At 38.4% G+C, this 19,702-nt stretch overlaps 1 protein-coding gene across 4 annotated transcripts in view; it reads right to left on the reverse strand.

Annotated features, from left to right (window-relative positions):
- Positions 1-1,051: 1,051 nt before the first annotated feature.
- nsmce2 (NSE2 (MMS21) homolog, SMC5-SMC6 complex SUMO ligase) overlaps positions 1,052-19,702 on the reverse strand; it is a 179,656-nt gene continuing 161,005 nt past the window's right edge. For all 4 annotated transcript variants that reach the window (XM_072570779.1, XM_072570782.1, XM_072570783.1 and 1 more), the window contains exons 5-7: positions 5,576-5,676; positions 3,699-3,805; positions 1,052-2,682 (exon numbers count right to left, since the gene is read on the reverse strand). In XM_072570779.1, coding sequence (XP_072426880.1) covers positions 2,574-2,682; positions 3,699-3,805; positions 5,576-5,676 — 317 coding nt within the window. In that variant the 3' untranslated portion in view covers positions 1,052-2,573. The remainder of the gene's footprint in view (positions 2,683-3,698; positions 3,806-5,575; positions 5,677-19,702) is intronic.

Here is a 19,702-nt window from a genome sequence, read left to right on the forward strand (position 1 = left end):
ATGACAAAGGCTAAGATCCTCCAAACTTCAAATGTTGTCCATTTGCCTCCTGATGCTCAGTGGCATTATGCTGTCCTTGACCACTAACAAAAACTAAACCACAACTGAAGTGCTGTGATTACTATCTGGGTAAGGATATTCTGTTAACTGTAACCTCCCAGGTGATTCAAACATCTTTATCTTAGACATCAGATTAATTTGTACTTATTGCAAATGTGAGTACTTAAGATCATGCAGCTCTGTACAAATCTGCAAACGCTGCAGATGGTGCATGTGATCATTTCGACATAACTCTGTTTTACAGACATAATGAATGGCTCAGTTGTGATTCAGAATATCCTAAATACTGTTGGTTTGATTACTGTTCTGAGTCAAGATTGACTTGGGACCCGTCTCCTCCTACTGCCTGAAAATGGAAGCCAATGCAATCATCAAGAAAACAAGAAACCTCAAGATGACACAATGGCAAACAATAAGCCAAGAATCTAGCTTCAGCCAGAGCACACATGATATGATGAAAGTTTAATGCAATTAATTCACTGTTATTAGTTTCTAAACAAAATTATAAGTTCCTACGTTTAAAACTTACTGTCACAAGCTTAGACAAAAAATAACACAAGCTGTAAAGGTATCTCCTTTCTCCTCTGCATCAGATTTCTATTATTCAATGTTTTCATTCAAAACAAATGTCACTCAGTAATATAACGAAAGCTGAATAATTAAATACACAATTTTGTTTCTCTGTTGCCTAACGATGGGGCTGCAACTTAATTTAATAAAACCCATGTGACTGCATAAGTATTTTAATAAGCCACTGTCTACTTGAATATTTTTCAAAAATAGAAAAGAAAACATAAATTCTGCTTTTAGCAGGAGTTCAACTTAAGTTCTGCTAAAGGATTTAGGCTATTGGACACAGGGCTGAATATAAATGAAAATTGTACTTAAAACAATTACAATACAGTATTACTGTATCTTGCAAAGCTAATGCAAACAGATATAAAGTGTTATTCCAGTTCAAACAAGACAAAAAGTATCATTGCATTCATAATCACAGTAACATAAGTCATTTTCAGTTTATTTGAAATGTTTGCAAACAGAAATATTAAAAAGCACAAAAAAATGCAAAATCCTCCAAGTATTAGCACTTCTCTCTGACAGCTGTGTGCACAAGTACAATAAATATTATGATACAGACCAGAAAAGTACCAAATTCTTGCACCGATTGCTACACTAAGCCATTTTGAGCCAAAAGGATCAGGGTTTGGTAACTAAGCACAATCCCAGCAATTTGTGGCAGTTATAACAAGTTACGTTTGAATTGACTGTTGTCTTGATAACTCCATGAAGAGAAGTATTTTGGCAAGATACAAAATAAATTTGCCACTACACTAAATAAGTATGCTCTACAATATTTATTATGGCTATAGAGAAATGAGGAGAAAGGGCACTCTCTGCACTGCATCATTCTATGGCTTGAAGTTGTCATCTTCAGACGAGGAGAAAAAGAAACTGAAGTGAAACACAGAAAAACATTTACAAACTTCAAATAACTTCAAATTTAAAAACAAGCAAAGGCTGCCTGCAAAAAACAAAGGCCACTTTACCAGGTTGAAGTTAGCTGGTTGGAATCAATCTTGTCTTTCATTCAGTCGGCTGACCGCCACAGACTTAATTACATAACTTAGCTGAATACTACAGTGCAGTTCTGAGAGCGTCAAAGTTGCTGCTCCTCAAACATTGAGCCACTGTCACATACAGGAAGGATTTAACTTAAAGGAGCATTGATGATTTTATCACAATTTGTGAGTGAAAGAACTATCCAATTAAGAGAACTCTGGTTAGGGGATGAACACAAACCTTCAGGTAGAGTGCCTCAACATTCTTGTGGCTGATTTCTATGGTCCCAAACCTTTGCATTACTAAATATCTACTATCAACTACTCACAATTATTGATCACTTGCATTGTATGCAACATGCCTTGCTTGCAATGTATGATTTTCTGAACCTATGTTATACAGGAAAACTAGAAAACAAGCCAATTTTATTATGGATGCATGAAACAAGGAATATAATTATAAAGGGAAATCTCAAGCAGTAGTGATAAATGATTAAAAAAAATTACTTGGGGAGCTTTGTGTTGTGTATCAAAGCATTATTTGCATTTTAAGAAAATGCAGAAAATACTGAATAACAACATATACATTTTGGTAAGAAATCCTTTGCTACACAGTTCATAATTTAATACTGTTCCCTGAGAAAAGTAAATATTTAAATTTAAAATATTATTTTCAATTTTCCCTGAATACATTTCAGTGGCACAACCGATGTTTAGGTTGGAATAAGGATTTCTGTTAATAACTTTAACCTCAACTTCTATTTTAAACGTTGTACATGTGCTATCATCAAAATTGATCACACAGAATTCAAATAGAACTCAATATCAATCGTAGGCAAACTATATAATTATCAGCGATTAACCAGAACTCTAATCTTCCACAAGACATCCATCCAAGTATTTGGATCTGACACTTCCTTCTTTACAATTGCTTGTTGAACATGTGACAAATAATCATCTCACTTGATGTTTTTTGTGATTTTCAATAGCTCTTCTCAGAGCTGTGTCCGTTGAAAGGTCACACTGATTCATATCTCCATTTTCACATCCAACAACAGGGCACCTATTGCAGAAACAAAATGCATCAATCAAAATGAAGGGAACAAATGTAGATCCAATAGTGCTGAAGTAATCAGATGATCAATTTTTAATCCAGTTACCAAAATAGTTCTAGATTAACTTTGTATTTGACTGATTTTATATTTTTGACTTTCCTTTCACTTCATATAAATAGACGTTTTACGTTTAATAGCAGAGTTGTATTGCTGCATTAACTCAAGACATCAACACCTTTCTGATTTTGCATTCTTAATAGAAATGATATACTCCTTTAACCAGCCAGTGAAATAGTACAAACTAACACGGAAAATTCATAAAACAAAGTCAGACAGAAATAGAACAAGCATTGCAATGTATGAAAGCATTGTGTTTGGAAGAAAGTAAGTTAGTGATAAAGCCAGTGTTACAATATTCCCTAAATTCTATGATCAATCCGTTAAAAATGTTGAACATGTCTGGAAATCAGACTGTTCTGGGTTGTAAGCTTAAACATCTTGTTTTTCCAACTATAACATAACATTGTTGGAATGTTCTTGTAATCAGTGGTGGGAAAATGCAATCCTGAGTAAATAACAGTCAGTTTAAAAGACATTCAGCTATATGTTTTGAACTGGCACAATCATTTTAAGAACATGCGCTTCTGTAGAATTACTCCTGGAGTTATAGTGGATACAGCCGATTCTTTTGTTGCAAGCAAGTAATATAACAAAACATTAGCAGCACCATAATGAGAACTGAACTGCTAGTTTGCAAACAAACTGACATTTCCATCTTTAAAATAAGATGCTGCTCTGTGACCTATTTGGCTTAGCTTTGAGAATCAATGATATGTGACTGTGGCTACTAATTTGTTGTGATTAGTAATATATTAAAAAGGGATATATGGAGACATCGTACATCGATGCTTGCAATAATAGCAAGATTCATTTAAGCCTCTGGACTGTGCTTTATTGAAATATGACGATTTTTATAACAGTGAAGTTTTTATTAGAATGTAGTTGGGTCATGTTCCACTTTTACCTGGCTTTCTTCTTCTGTTTGTGCTTGTTCTGAATTATTTTTATTATGGCTTCCTCTTCATAGCTGTGACCACAAACTTTATTCTTCACAGGACATTCCATTTCCCTCTGAAAATTCCAAAGTTAAAAAATAAATTAATGACTCTTTCCTTTTCACAACGAATGGTTATACCAACCAGGACTATGCACAATGGGTGACAACTGTGCTAGTTCTGGAGTCAGTTTCTCTTTTTTTTTAAACAAAAATAAATACATTTATAACCTCACTTCAAAAAATAAATTCCACAATTTTAGTTGCATGAGTACAAAGAACTATCACCCTCCTCTACAAAGGGAGTACAAAATATGCAGCTTCTATTCTAAAAGGAATTGGCAAACAGTTTAATTCTGCACTACTCGGAATATCTAAAAGTTAGATGCCCTGTCTACAAGTTAGTTTATTTTATCGTCACATACTGGTAATAATTGTCTATGCATTCAGAAGCAAAAGTAATTATATTGTTGAATGGAAAAAAAGTCAGCTGTTTTTTGAAAAGGGAAGGAAAATCTGAAAAAACAGACTGCAATGTGATGCAATTCAATATAATAGTTTTGTTGCAGATTTTAATGAATGTCTGTTGGGGTCTCATGGAATAGTATTATGGCGATTCAAGATGAGTTTGTGGTTGCCTTTAAAATAAGGCTGCAAAGCCAGGACCAATAGTCATGCTTTCCTTTCTTTTTCACATTTAAGAAATGCCAAATTGTTACATTTGAGGTGCACAAAAACAAGTGTTAACTGGGGAGGGTTTCCTATAACTTAGCAAAGAGGAATTATTCTTGGTAGTAGTTATCAACCTTTTTGAGCTGTAGTAAAAATAAAAGCTGTGGAGCAGCTCTTGTTTTCTATCATCCTGCTCATGATCAGGTCCTAATCAACCAAATCCGTTGGAAATCAGGGCAAAAAGAGATATCTTGCCCATCCACAAGGAAATCCTGATGTCTTTGTTCACAGGCCGCAAGCAGGACCACATGACCATCTTTTTCAAGAATTACAGTCGACAGGCATACTAACTTTCAAATTACATTTTGAGCAAGGGCAATGAAATACAAGAATAGGTAAGCTTCAATGCAACTGTACATGGGGTTGGTGAGATCACATCTGGAGTACTGTATTGAGTTTTGGTTTCCTTATTTGTAAAAAGATTACTTTGAAAGTAATTCAGACATCCACAGGACTCATTCCTGGAATGAAGAGTTTACCTTAATCAAGGAAGATTGAGCATGTTAGGCCGATATCAACTACAATTTAGATGAATGAAACACATAATATCTTGAAAGCATTGGATATGGTGGATATCAGGAAGGGTGTGCAGGAAACTAAAATTAGGTGACATGGTTTAACAATAAGAGGTCTTCTTTTTAAGACAGAGATGAGAGTTTTTTTTCTCTCAGGAGAATCGTTAAAGTGCAGAATTACTTTCCACAGAAGGCAATGGAGACTGAGACTTGAAATTCATTCGAGGCTGAGATACATACATTTTTAATAGTTAAGCAGTCAACGGTTATAGAGTGCAGAAAGGAAGATGAAGGTGAAACCACAACCAGACAGTCACAATCTTAATGAAAGGTGAATCATATTCAAAGCATACAATGCAGGGAGGAGAGGGTTGAGAAACTATCAGCCATGATCGAATGGTGGAGCACACTCAATGGGCTAAATGATTGAATTCTGCTCCTTTACCTCACAAGGCTTCAAGCTAAACCTAATGACAAAGTCTTCAAGTTAATTTAAATGCATTGAGAGAACTCAAAATATATTCAATAGCTAACACTGATAGTTAACTGCAAAGGAAAATGGACCTGAACATCTAGTTCTTGGAATATGCTGTTCTGTACCTGTGTAATGGGGCAAATGAAATTTCTCTGGCTCTGGGTCACTGCAATATCTTCGTCAATCTCATTGGCTGAAGGGCTCTCATTTTGTGATTCAGCGTCGACTGAAAGCCAAGAGGAACAATATAAATAAGCCACGTTTCCTAATTATTTGCAGTTTAACAGAATTATTTATTTACTGACTGGAGTTCTTTACTTCCACCATTAAAGCAACATATTTCAGTAACAATCAGTTCCACTATGACACAATATTGAGGTATGAGTAATCAATTTATGGATTGATTTCACTAGGCTTAAATGGTTTGGAAATTAGACCTATTTATAGGCTGTTCATTCTAGGATTTCAAGTATAATTAAGAAAGCGAATTTCAAAATTTTCAAATAATTGCATGGATTTCATGAAATCACAGTCCTGATTTTTTTTTCCAAAAAGATGTTTTACACTCTTCAGTTGGCGCAACATTGTCTCTGCCCCAGCTGTTATTACATTCACATAAATATTCAATGATGTAGTTGACCATTGGGAAATGAATTTAGTTCATTCAAAAACAAAATGGCATAAAATTCAAAAGAACAACTGAATTAAAGTATGACCAATAAAATATGAAAGTATAAACTAGTGACAAGGGGACAAAGATATAAGAGACAAACAATTTAATGGAAAGAGAAAGCATTAATGCATAAGGGTAAAACATAAACATAAAGCTAAAACATCAAACTAGAAGTCAAACTGTTAGTGTGAACCAGGGAGTACATAAAGTACAAGTTCTGAATACCCTGAATTTACATTTCATTGCACATTCATGATATAGAGCCAGTTGGCTAGACAGCTGGTTTGTGATGCAGAGTATGCTGAAAGTGGGGTTCAATTTCACTTCAGCTGAGGTTACCATGAAGGTCCCACATTCTCGACCTCACCCCTCACCTAAAGTGTGATGACACTCAGGTTAAACTCTCTACTCTTGGATGACAGAGCAGCATTATGGTCCTCTGTGAGTTTGGCAACTGCTACTAATATCTATATTAATTTTAGGAACTCTGCTTAATTGCATTCTTTCTTTTCTCTATCCATTGATTTTGGAGGATTTTTTTGGCTTTTGCAGAATCAATACATCTTTTATAATATATACAGGAATGAACTTGCACTTATACAGCACCTTATTATGCCTCTCAGTGAGTGACATTGTAGAAATAATACAAGCTTCGAAAAGCTCAAGACTGTTGCTAGAAAGGGATGGAATTGAGGCAAAAGTACCGAGTTTATGATAAGGATTAAAGATTGTGGCCTCGGTCATCTCAATATTATATATAACTGGAGAAAAGTGTAGCTCATTTATGACTGAACAAACTATCTTACAACATGGAGGGGAAGAAGGGGCAAGGTCCAGACAGGCAGTGGGTAGAAAATGATTGGTTTCACCATCATAAGTGAGGACAGTGACTCTATGAAGGACTCCTGAAATGACTCCTGAAGAAGGGCTGATGCCCGAAACGTCGATTCTCCTGTTCCTTGGATGCTGCCTGACATGCTACGCTTTTCCAGCAACACATTTTCAACAGTGACTCTATGTCAGGCAAAGTTTCACTGTCACGTCCCTTAGGCATCAACAAGATAACTTTTATTTGCCTTTAGGCTCGAGCCAGTGGAGGGTCTTTCTATTGGTCATTATTTAATTGTGGCACCTCTACTACTGAGATTATTTCCTCTTATATTAGTACCTACCATTTTAAATCTTTAATTGCAACATGTAACATTTTAGTTTTGTGGTATAGTCTAATGACGGAGTTGGTGTTGTAGTGGTAATGTCATTAGACTAGTAATCCAGAGGTTTTGGTAATGTTCTGGGGACGGAGACAGTAATCTCATCATGGCAGCTGTTGGAATTTAAATAAATTCCAATCAATTAATAAAGTCTGGAATTGAAAACTAGCCTCAGTGAGGGTGACCATGAAACTGTCATTGATTGAGGCAGATGGATTTCTATGACAATCATGACCTTGAAGAAAGGAACTTTACCATCCTTACTGGTCTGGCCAATGCGTGACTTCAGATGCATGGGGTAATTAAATGTCCTGTGTAGTGGCCTAGCATTGTACTCAGTCCGAGGAAAACTAGGGATGGGCAGCATTTACATTCCAGGAAAGTCTTCTGCCTCTGCCTGCTGTGAGCTGTACAGGATTTTACGAAATCATATCATTATTTGTCCAGTAGCATCGACTGTTTTATATATAAGGATCACTTACATATAAGTAATCATAAAAGTGAAAATGTCAAACTTTTGGAATTTAATCCTCAAAAAAACCAGTTAAAAAGAAAATCTACTATACATTAAAAATGAAATTTCACTCATTCAGTCATTGCAAATCAGTGAACCTCATGGTAGGCCTACTTGAAATAACAGCATGACTGTTATAAAATAGCATTTGCCTTGAATCAAAGTGAGCAATGCTACAGGAAACTTGTTTGTAATGTCAGAGTGTATATTTTCTTTTGGTTGTGCTTGAGATTGACCGGAGACACGGTTCAGAAAACTCAAGCTTATAATGACCAGCTTTTATCCATGATCTTTGTCTCAACTAAATTCATAGAAGCATAGAATCTCTTCAATGCGGAAGCAGGCCATTCAGCCTGAGATAGCACCAACCTTTCAAAGACCAACCCGACCAGACCAGTCCAAAGCACACTCCCCCTGCCATTTCCCATAACCCTGCATTTCTTATGCCTAATCCACCTAACCTGCACATCTTTGGATTGTGAGAGGAAACCAGAGCACATGTAAGAAACTCACACACACGGGGCGAATGTTCATGTGGAATTTGCATAGTCACCCAAGGCTGGAATTGAACCCGGTTCCCTGGTGCTGGGAAGCAGCAGTGCTAAACACTAAAAGAGCGATGTCAAAACTATTTTCAACCTCCTGGTCGTTTGTTTCTATTGTTTTCTTCTTTAATGATAACTATGACTTTAAGCTGAAAAAAGTCTGTGAAGCCACACAAAGTGAAAAATGGCTATGTTCGTATTATTTTCTTTACACACTGGCTAGAACAAAAAATAATTTGGTGCCGGTGCTGAAATTGCTGACCAAAGAATAAATAATTCTGGGAAGGAGACATATAATAATGAAATTTTAGAGGTTTTGTTCATTTGTGTGCAGGAAGTGTAATTATTTGCATTTTCTGCAATATGCAAAACCTCTTCCTTCAAACCCCCACTGTCTGAACTTTTTTCTCTCTATTTTTCACGGGATCCATTGTGTATATAGTTCTCTCTCTGGCTGTGTTTTTTTCAAGCTATGTTGTGTGATGCTTTTACTTCTATCGTAATAAGTATATATTTTAAAATGCCTGCACTCTGTTTTCAACCTCCTGGTCGTTTGTTTCTATTGTTTTCTTCTTTAATGATAACTATGACTTTAAGCTGAAAAAAGTCTGTGAAGCCACACAAAGTGAAAAATGGCTATGTTCGTATTATTTTCTTTACACACTGGCGAGGACAAAAAATAATTTGGTGCCGGTGCTGAAATTGCTGAAATTTTTTAATTACCACATCTTTTCTTTGAAGTCCTCTTTACTGGGATTTTTGTTTTATTGTCATGCTCACCATACCCTGTCCCAACTAACTTCCATTTAATGTTACTGATCATAATAATGCCATACACACTTGTTATTAAGAGTTGAAATGTAATATTTCATCTCAGGCTTGGAAGCACATTAATTTTCTTTAAAATTATATCCTAAAATAATAAGCATCAGATGCAAAATCTCCATGAAAATAATTAGTGTAAAGAGCTAGTTAAAAATTGACACTATCATTTCTCAAACTTGTATTGCATGGTTCCCTAAAAATAAACCACATTGTTATATTCTCCCTTCTTCTACTTTCAAAAGTCTCCCACTTCTCTAAGCACCTGCTTATCAATAAACCATTTAGCAATAGCCTGGTCACTGATACCCAGGTTGGGTTTCACCATGGCCACTCCACCTCTGATTTCATTACAGCCTTGGTTCAAATATAAACTAAAGAGTTTAATATCAAGGCTGCACTTGACCAAGTGTAGCATCAAGGAACCCTAGCAAAACTGAAAGCAATGGGAATCAAGGGCAATTTCCCCGCTGGCTGGAGTCATACCCTACAAAAGCCGAATAAGTCCAACCTGGCCAATTACCACCTGTGAGACTAGTCTTGATCATCAATAAAATGATGGAAAGAGTCACCAACGGTACTGTCAAGGAGCACCTGCTCAGCAACAACCTGCTCAGTGTCACCCAGTCTGGTTTCCACCAGGGCCACTCAGCTCTTGACTACATTCCAGCCTTGGTTCAAACATAGACAAAAGAGCTGAATTCCAGAGGTGAGGGGAGCATCAAGGCCCCATTCAAAAGAGTGTGGCATCAAGGAGCCCTAGCAAAAGTGGAATCAATGGGTTTCAGGGAGAAAATACTCCACTGGCTGGAGTCTTACCTGGCACTTAGGAAGATGGTTGTGGTTGTTGGAGGTCAGTCATCTTAGCTCTAGTCGATCTCTGCAGGAGTTCCTCAGGCTGGTTTCCTAGGCCCAACCATCTTCAGATGGTTCATCAATGACCTTCCCTCCATCATATTGATGGCACAATGCTGAGCACCATTCATGCTCCTCAGATAATGAAGCAGTCCAATTGTAACAGAATCTGGTCAATATCCACACTCGTACCAGATAAATGACAGGCAATGACCATCTCCAATAAGAGACAATGTAACTACTGCTCCTTCAATGGTGTTACCATTACTGAATCCGCCACTATCAATATCCTGGAGTTTACCATTGACCAGAAATTCAACTGGGCTCACCATATAAATACAGTGGCTACAAGAGCTGTTTAGAATGAGTAACTCATGGCTCCCCAAAGCCTGTGTACGATTGTTTACACTACTCAGCTTTAAGCAAAACACCCTTTATTCTAACACTATAGTTAAAATATAAACAAAAGAAAGAAGAAATGGAATTACTTAACTCTTGGAAAACTTAACAGAATAGTAGATTATGTAACTACTAAACAGCAACTGTTCCAAAATAGTAACATCCTATAAACAGACTCTTAGCAAAGGCAAGTACAGTAAAATACACTGTCTCCCATACAATTCTGGCAGCAGGAAGAGATCCCAAGCTTTTAGCTGTAACAGAGAGAAAGTAGCAGCTTTGACAACCAGCTTCAAAAACCCTAGCAACTACTAAAAGCTAAACTAAAACCCTGGTTCTGTGGGAGCCTGACTCCACACATTTAAGCTGCTTCTATTGTCCCAATGTTTTAAAAAAAACCCAAGACCTTGCAAGCTGTTTACTTATTGGCTTTGAGTAGACTTCTCCGGACCTCTGTCTCAACCTCTCCATAAAAAAAGGACAAAATATACCTCTTAAAGCCAGAGTATCTTCACATACGGCAACACTCAAGGAGCCTGACACCACCCAGGTCAAAGGAGCCTATTTGATTAGCATCACATTAACAAGCATCTGCTCCCTCCACCACTGATGCTTGGCAGCAAGCACTGCATACACCTACAAAATGTACTGCAGAAATTCACCAAGGATCCTTAGACAACACCTTCCAAACCAATGACCACTCGCACTTAAGAAGGACAAAGGCAACAGTTACATGGAAACACCACTACCAGCAAGTTCCTTTCCAAGCCACTTACCATCCTGATTTGGAAATATATTAGCAGAAAGTGAGGACTGCAGATGCTGGATTAAAATATATTACTGCTCCTTCATTATTGCTGGATCAAAACCCTGGAATTCCCTCTTATACGGCACTGTGGGTCAACCTACAGCACAGGGACTGCAGTAATTCAAAAAGGCAGCTCACCACCACCTTTGCAAGGGCAATTAGGGACATGCAATAAATGCTGGCCAGCCAGTGACGTCCACATTCCATGGGTTGAATAAAAAATGCGAACTTCTCAATGATCTACATCCGAATGACCATGATGTGTGTTGGTGGTATCTGTGGCAAAGCCCAATTATGGAAGCGCCTTGCTTCAATTCAGTGTTTATCCTGATACCATCGTGAGTACTGGAAATGTGTGCGCTATCACGATGGTGTCATCCATATTGATCTGTTCTCATGCACTGGAGAAAGGGTGGCCAGACATCCGGTTTTATATCAGTTACTCTGGCTTTTAGCGGTCTTGGTCAGATTCTGGTAATGCATGGTTTCACATCTTATATTTTGAACTTTAGTCCAGTTACATTAGTGAAGCATTGACATAGGGATGTGCTTTTTCCTTTCCCCAGCAGTGGCAGCTTCAACACTGGTACAAAAGTAAAGTTTATTTTATTACATGCTCACATTTCTCTCAGAGTTCTTCTATAAGTTCCAGTCAGGGCCTAAGATGGATGAACAGTACCTCATTTTCCAACAAGGCACTTCTGGACTCAACATTGAGTTCAATAAATTCAAACTATGAACTATGCCCCCCATTTTCATTGTTTTCCACCCTTGTATCTGTAGTATTTTCATTTGTTTTTTTTTCAGTGACAGCTGACCTTTAATCTGCTATTGCCAGCTATTCTGGACTAATAATTTGACACATCTCTACAACTTTAGACCTTGTTATCTTTAATAAATTTGATGTTGAATCTTCCTCAGCCTCTAACCTTTGCCTGATCCTCCCTTCAGTTCTACTTGATCCTTCCCATTGGTTTCAACAGTATAAAACCTACCACTTTTCCACCACTCCTGCGCTGTAGAAGAATCAGATTGGACTCAACTCTGCTTTTCTCTCTCACCATATGCTACTAAACCTTAGTTTATCCTGCACTATCTGTTTTTATTTCAGTTGCTCAGCATCCATTGTATTCCGCTTTTGTTTCAATTCAGATTTATTTTCCAACTTCCAATATTAACTACAGTCTCTTCAGCAACAGATACAGGGACATCAAGGGGCCCATGGTCATGTCATGTTCATACATGTTGTGTAACCCCATGCTTTAGTGGCCTTTGGCATTAGCCACCTTTAACTGGAGCTCCACACACATCTCGTTCTTTTGTTACTTCTCACATAGAATTCAATTTATGTTTTGTAAGTGGTGATTGAGTAATTGGATGTCATCTAGAACAGTGCTCACCAAACTGTTTCCTCTCTGTGACCCTATTTCTAACAGGGAGAACTGTTAGAATAAGCAGACAGCTCTTATAACTTGGTCAGAACTCCTGGTGGCAAATGCTGCCTCAGGAGTCATGACTCTAAAATTTCAGCTCACAACACACTTGAGGTCCCAACCCACTTTGGGTAGCATGATCTATAAGATAAAGTATTACACTTCACTTGAAAACATATTTTTATCATGTTTACTGCAAGCTTTGAGTTCTTTAAAAGGCAGGAAACTGCAATTTGGTATTAGGGGTTTAAGACAGAAAATTGATTGCAACACTATCTCACTACCTACCTTTCCCTTTTGCATATATTTATATTAAACATTGCAAATTATATTTTGGTGAGTTTTAAAACAAAATAGTTAAAATAAACAAAAATATACAATAACACCTCAAGCAGGCCTGTATTACCACTATTCAGGAAATACATGCAAATTACAATTAAATATTTAGCAAGGTTCCCTTGGAAAATTAGACTAAAGGTATTTGCATTCGCCACATGATAAGACAAGTCTCTTGAATACACAGAAATGTTTTCATGATGTAACCATTTTTATTAGCTCAATGCTGGAATGTAAATGAAATTTGAAAAAAAATATTTTTCTGCAGCTACTATTTTTGGTGGAATTGAAATCTCCCCACTTTTCATCAGATAATTAATGGTCTGAACAGAAAAATGCTGAAGTATTTACTATTGCTACAGAAATCATCCAGGTGGCCAAGTACCACACCCAGGCTTGAGCCTGGTCTGCTATTGTGTTGTGAATATGTTAATTAATACTCACAGAAGGCCACTTTCAATGGCACAAATGTGCCTAGACCTGTCTCTCTCTGTCCATTTGGCAATCTCCACAAAAGTAGCAAAACAACAGATTGATTTTTGCTTCAAAGAAATGTTGTGACACAAACAACATTGACTGCTACTTCACAATTTCTCTGTTGCATTCATGTGAGTTACATTACCTGGATTCAGTGACTAGTTTAAAAAAAAATTATCTATACTGCAACATGAACTTGTGCGGTCTTTAATGATTAGTGGGAACTTAATCCACACTCTATTACAGCCATCGTCATATTAAACCAATATCCATTTGTTTTAATGAGCTATGGTTATTAGAACTATCTTGCTGTGAAACTTTGCAACACACCTGTTTGCCCCAAAACTCTTATGACTACTTACTATAGTGGCCAGATGGCACCACAGCACAAACAAAATATAAGATCAGAAACTAGGAGCAGACTTAGGCCATTCAGATCATTGCATCGACTTCAATATTCAATAAGAAAATGAAGATACTTCAGTCCTCATCTAAGGTCATTTTTGTTGCAACGCCAGCATACTAGTAGAAATGACTAGTTTGAAAGAAATGACCAAGCTGCGGCTGGTTGGGGCACCCTCTATGCTGGAACAGCAAGGCTCCCAAGAAGTGATGTTGCAGACAATAAAGAATGCACCTGCTATTAAAACTATATTGCTAGAGAGGGGGCACCATATTGAGGCACACTACAAGCCCCACTCTGGCACAGCTATACCCATCTTGCCCAGGGAAACTGTCAATGGTTTTGAGCTGCCAACTCAATCACATCTGTCTGCATTCTTCCAATTTGGATCTCTTGTGCACTCTCATTCATTTCACCCCACTATTGGTGACTGTGACTTCAGCCATCCACACCCCAAGCTGTCTGATCCCTCCCTAATTCCCTTTGTCTTCCCTGTTCAGTATATTTTGAAACAATCCTGAGAACTCTTGTCACTCCTCCCTAAATCTCTTCCTTTGACCCAGCATTATTTTTTTCATCTGAACAGACTACTGTGAAACATCTTGGAATGTTTTACTAAATTTGTTCAGTTTAATAATGTATTGTCAGTGATCGCACACATTTTCACATTTAAAATTAAGCATTGTAAATTAAGCTTAAATTTTTAAAAATGTGTCCTTCACATTCTCAAGATGATGCAAATCATTACAAAACCAATTAATTTATTTTGAAGTAGAGTCAATATCTGTAGACAAACATGACATTAGAAACGCACATACAAAGATTCCACTATCAGCCAATAACTAAAGTGCCATAATAACGATGGAAATACTCAGCAGTTCTGACAGTGTCAGGGTACTGAGAGAGAGAGAGAGAGAGAGAGAGAAATAAAAACTGTTTTGTCACTCCATTGACAAATGTTTTGTTTCTGTTTGTTCACAGGATGTCACCGGCTAGACTTGCATTTGTTGCCAAGCGAATTGCTCTGGAGAAGGTGGTGGAGAGCTACTTTCTTGAACTGCTGTAGTCCTTGGGGTATAGTGCTGTCAGGATGGGAGTTCCAGGACCCAATGACAATGAAGGTTTGGCAATATAGAGCTAAGTCAAGGTGGTGTGTGGTTAGGAGGGGAATTTGCAGGTGATAGTCCTCCCATACATCTTCTGCCTATGTTTTTCTGGTGTAAGAGCAAGGGACTAGAAGGTGCTATCGAAGGAGCTTGGGTGAATTGCTGCAATGCACCTTGTAGATAGTATACAGAATACTGCTGCCATCTTGCTTTGGTGGTTAATGAAGTGAATGCTGAAGGTGGTACATAGGATACCAGGGTTTTGTCTTGCATTATGCCAAACTTCTTGAGTGCTGTTGGAGCTGCATTCCAACAGTATTCCATCAGATCCCTGGCAGGTGGTAGCCAGGCATCAGGGAGACATGAAGTGAGTTAACTGGTGCAAAATTCCTACCCTTTGATCTGTTCTTTTGGACGCAGTACTTATATGCCTGGCCCCATTAAATTTTTGGTCAATATTAACTCCAGTGGATAGTGGAAGATTCAATGATTTTAAAGCCATTCACAAATGTTTTGTTAGGAGATGATCAGGTTAGGGATGGTAACTGACTGGCATTTGTGGGTGTAAATATTTCTTGCCACTTATCAGTCTTAGTCTGGATCTTGTCCAAGCCTTGCTGCATATGAATAGGAGCTGCTTTATTATCTGGGAAGTCACGAAAGGGGAACATTATGCAATCATCAGCAAACATCCACACCAACAACCTTATATTGGAGGAATTGTCAATTATGCTGCAGTTGAAGATGCCTGGGCAAATTTCCAGCATCTGCAACATTTTGACCTAATTAAATACCTAATCAGTTTTGGTGATTGACATGAGGGCCATGGGAAAATGTCCTGCTCTTCAAATAGTGGCATGAATTTTATACCTCCATTTGAATACTTTTATATTTATATATGCATTTATATAGCATCCAAAACACAAACACACAAATGTTAAATAGATTGTATGCTTCAGTCTATTTCAAAATAGATGCAAATATTGCCTCTGAAGGTCAGGTTCTGTAGATAGTTTCCTTGCAAGTCTTTTGAGAACATTTGACAATTTCAATACTATCTGAAACTCAATTAAAGAATGACTCATATTCTGAACAGCCGCTTTGCAGACTAACAGTAGGCAGACAATATGTTACTGCATCCTACTCCGGAAATGAACTGTACCGAGTGTTAGTCTGCTGTGCAGGACTACCAAAATGAGTCTGTGCACATTCAAAATAAGATACATGGAAATAAAAATGAAGAGCTGACAAAGGTCATCCCTTCAGAATTCACACCAACACATGAGATTTTGGCCTCCGCCCAGAAGCTCTCTTATTTTTCCTCATAAACATTTCTGATGGTTAGTGAAATTGAAGTTAAAGCTTGTTCAAAGTAATTTTAATCTCCAGGGAACATGCTTTTATTCATATGCATCAGGGCACACTTTTCCATTGATATAGGATTATGTCTACTCTGTGACCCATCCTTGGCCATACTTATGATATAATATATGAATAAGACCTCAACTGATAGTTACTTGTGCATCTGATGAGATATTAAGCTCGCCTTTCTCACTTCCTCGTCTGCACCACAAACTCAGAATATGAATGAGTGTGAATTAATTTATTTCTTTGTACCTTTTTGCACTCTCTGCAATCAAGGAACCTTCAATGTTGCTCTGGCTGCCAGACACATGAGAACACCCCAGGCTTGAGACTTGGTATATTGAAAAATGTGGCGCTGGAAAAACACAGCAGGCCAGGCAGCATCTGAGCAGGAGAATCGACGTTTTGGGCATAAGCCCTTCTTCAGGAATGAGGCTGGTGTGCCAAGCGGGTTGAGATAAAAAGTAGGGGGAGGGAATTTGGGGGAGGAGCACTGGGAATACGATAGATGGAAGGAGAAGAGGGTGAGGGTGATAGGCCAGAGAGGGGATGGGGCCGGAGAGATTGGGAAGAAGATTGCAGGTCAAGAGGGCGGTGCTGAATCTGGGGGTTGGGACTGAGATAACGTAGGGGGAGGGGAAATGAGGAAGCTGGAGAAATCTACATTCATCCCATGTGGTTGGAGGGTTCCGAGGCAGAAGATGAGGCGCTCTTCCTCCAGGCGTCGTGTAGTCAGGGTCTGGCGATGAAGGAGGCCAAGGACTTGCATGTCCTTGGTGGAGTGGGAGGGGGAGTTAAAGTTTTCAGCCACGGGGCGGTTGGGTTGATTGGTGTGGGTGTCCCAGAGGTGTTCCCTGAAACGTTCCGCAAGCAGGCAGCCTGTCTCCCCAATGTAGAGGAGACCACATCGGGTGCAGCGGATACAGTAAATGCTGTGTGTGGAGGTGCAGGTGAATTTGTGATGGATATGGAAGGATCCACAGGGGCCTTAGAGGGAGGTGAGGGGGAAGGTGTGGGCGCAAGTTTTGCACTTCTTGCGGTTGCAGGGGAAGGTGCCGGGAGTGGAGGTTGGCTTGGTGGGGGGTGTGGACCTGACGAGGGAGTCGAGGAGGGAGTGGTCTCTCCAGGTGGGGAGGGAAATATATCCCTGGTGGTGGGGTCTGTTTGGAGGTGACGGAAATGACGGAGGATGATACAATGTATCCGGAGGTTGGTGGGGTGGAAGGTGAGGACCAGTGGGGTTCTGTCCTGGTGGCGATTGGAGAGGCGGGGCTCAAGGGCGGAGGTGCAGGAATTCCAATTGGTATTACAAGTAATGCTATCGTAATATACTTTTTGAATGTCCAGTTGCATGCCTGTTGTCATAAACTGTACCACTGTAAGAATATTACAATATTACAGATACAACTTATATTGGGTATCTTAAAGGTGACAGTTCAAAGTTTCAGATGGGAACAAAAGAATTGAGATTTTGGAGCAATGGAAGTACTGAGTAAAGAGTACAAAAGTGCAAAAAAGCTGCTCAGAGCCAGCCGATGTTTCAAGCGTATAATTCACAGTGTGCTCAACACAAGGCCTTTAGTCAAGTGAGGTTAGGATGTCTGTCCACAGTGTATGTGCTTCATGGCAGAGGTCACATAACCATGACAGAATAGAAGCACATTTTTATATGAATGCACTTCAAACCAAACGTGCTCCTTTTTGTACAAAGAAAAAAAATTGCACGCATTATCATTTTCTTTTTGTACTGCCTAAGTTACCAAATGCAAACATGAATTTTGCATGCCTGGGCAGTTTGTTATTTCTAACAGTCTGCACGTGCACATTACACATATAGTCCTCAACTCCTGTTGGTCCCTTAATGGTACACAGGAATGTTATCATTGACTGTTCATCTGGGTGTTGCTGTTTCTCCAAGGAGTGTCATTCATGTGCCATTTGTTGTTACTGTGGTACCTACTGGTGTTCCAGTTCTGTTGCTGGGTTGCTGCGGACCTCTGAGTCTGGTGGTTAGTATGTCATCTGTGCAGATGGTGCATTTATTTCTTCCAAATCAATTGCCTACAGCTGACAAACAGTAGTATGCCATGCTGTTGTGACACTATGCATGTCTTTCACTTTCACTGCAAATGATCAAGGTGAAAACTGCTCCAGGAAGATCCCAAGCTGCCAGTTAAGTTAGCCCTTTGTTGAGAACTTTGAATGTTTGCACCTGGTTCTCCAACGCTCAACTCTGGCAATAGTTTAGTCGTTTGTCAAAATAACACTTGGCTTTCTACCATTTTTCCTTAATTTTGTCCATCATGTGTTAGAACTTTTGCTGATTTTTCATTATTTTTATTTTATCCTTTTATCAATTTTGAATTATGAGGTCAAAATTACTGGAGGAGTTTGGGACAGCTTGAGTTGAAGAGAAAAGAACAGACCAACAAGCTCTGTTTGTTTGTGATGCAGAGTCTGTAAGTTAAATACAATGCTGAGCCTTAATTAAAAAGGTTCTAAGAGACACAGCATTCCCCAGGAAAAGCATTTTGTTTACACAAATAGCAAAAGTTGGCTATTAACAACATTAGTACCTGGGAATTGGTTCTGGCAAGTCTGAAAGAGACCCAAATTTCAAGCAGATGACAAAAGTTAAATAGCAATTGACCTCTCAGAAGAGTTAATTAATCTATCAGGGTGGAAACAAATAAAATTTTTTCTTTTAAACTACCGTTTCCGAGGAATGGTTCTCAGGTGATGCTGAGACAGCATCAATACTTGAAAGCTCCCGACCTAATCCGATTCATCAGCTTCCAGAAGGCTAGACAGTTGAAAGCGGAGTTACAGTATTGCAGCCGTTGCCTGGGTGAACTGAGGCAACCCTGATCAATGTTGCAGAAAAACATTGGAGTTCAAATTTATGCCTGTGAAATACTGCAGTGTGAAAGACATTAAAGTAATCTGAAGAATATTATTATTTTCTCTTTTATTTATCCCTTAACTGTGTTTATTTGTCTGACTGTCTCTTGTGAGAGTGGGGTCTCACAACAAATGTTTGGATTTAAAGCACAGACATTAATCAGCCTACTGTGTTGTTTAATTTTCTCTCTGCTAAAGCTATTGTATATTTATTAAATAGTTAAGAGTGTGGTGCTAGAAAAGCACAGCCAGTCAGGCAGCATCTAAGGAGCAGGAGAATCAACATTCCAAGCATTCCTGATTAAATAGTTCTCATTAAATTCCTCATTAAATAGTTAAGTCTATGAGTAAAAACCAATTTCTGGAAATTACTTACTTATAAAATTGATGATTGGTTATTCAAA

Source organism: Chiloscyllium punctatum, chromosome 5 (assembly GCF_047496795.1).
Source record: "Chiloscyllium punctatum isolate Juve2018m chromosome 5, sChiPun1.3, whole genome shotgun sequence".
Taxonomy (NCBI): domain Eukaryota; kingdom Metazoa; phylum Chordata; class Chondrichthyes; order Orectolobiformes; family Hemiscylliidae; genus Chiloscyllium; species Chiloscyllium punctatum.